The sequence below is a fragment of the Carlito syrichta genome, unplaced genomic scaffold (assembly GCF_000164805.1).
Source record: "Carlito syrichta isolate Samal-C Ts95f unplaced genomic scaffold, Tarsius_syrichta-2.0.1 Scaffold287742, whole genome shotgun sequence".
Taxonomy (NCBI): Eukaryota; Metazoa; Chordata; class Mammalia; order Primates; family Tarsiidae; genus Carlito; species Carlito syrichta.
In genome coordinates, this window is record NW_007231838.1 from 90696 (window position 1) to 91025 (window position 330).

At 72.7% G+C, this 330-nt stretch overlaps 1 protein-coding gene across 1 annotated transcript in view; it reads left to right on the forward strand.

The window, feature by feature from the left end:
* ACTRT3 (actin related protein T3) overlaps positions 1-330 on the forward strand; it is a 3932-nt gene that overhangs the window by 1137 nt on the left and 2465 nt on the right. Inside the window, exon 3 of the mRNA XM_008052978.1 lies at positions 39-178. Within this exon, the coding sequence (XP_008051169.1) occupies positions 39-178 (140 nt within the window). The remainder of the gene's footprint in view (positions 1-38; positions 179-330) is intronic.

The window sequence follows — 330 nt, forward strand, 5'->3', positions numbered from 1 at the left end:
GTCCCCTTCCCCAGCCCCCTCCGCCCTCTCCGGTGCAGGCAGGACGCGGTATTCACCCCGGCCGGCCCCCCGGACCCCAGAGCTGCTCGCTTTCGGTCCTCTGGCAACACCCGCTCCTGGGCCTGCAGAGTCAGACTCCGAGATGCGGTTCTGGCGCGCGCTGCGCTTGGATTTTCCGGTACCGGAATGTCTCACGGCCCCAGAAACCACGTTCCTGCCAAAGGGCGGGCGCCCCCTGCGCCTAAGCACGCGGGCCGGGGCTGGGCTTCGGGGGACGCGCCCCGGCAGACGGCGGAGGCAGGCGAGGGTCCCCGGCTCGCAGGGCGTGGG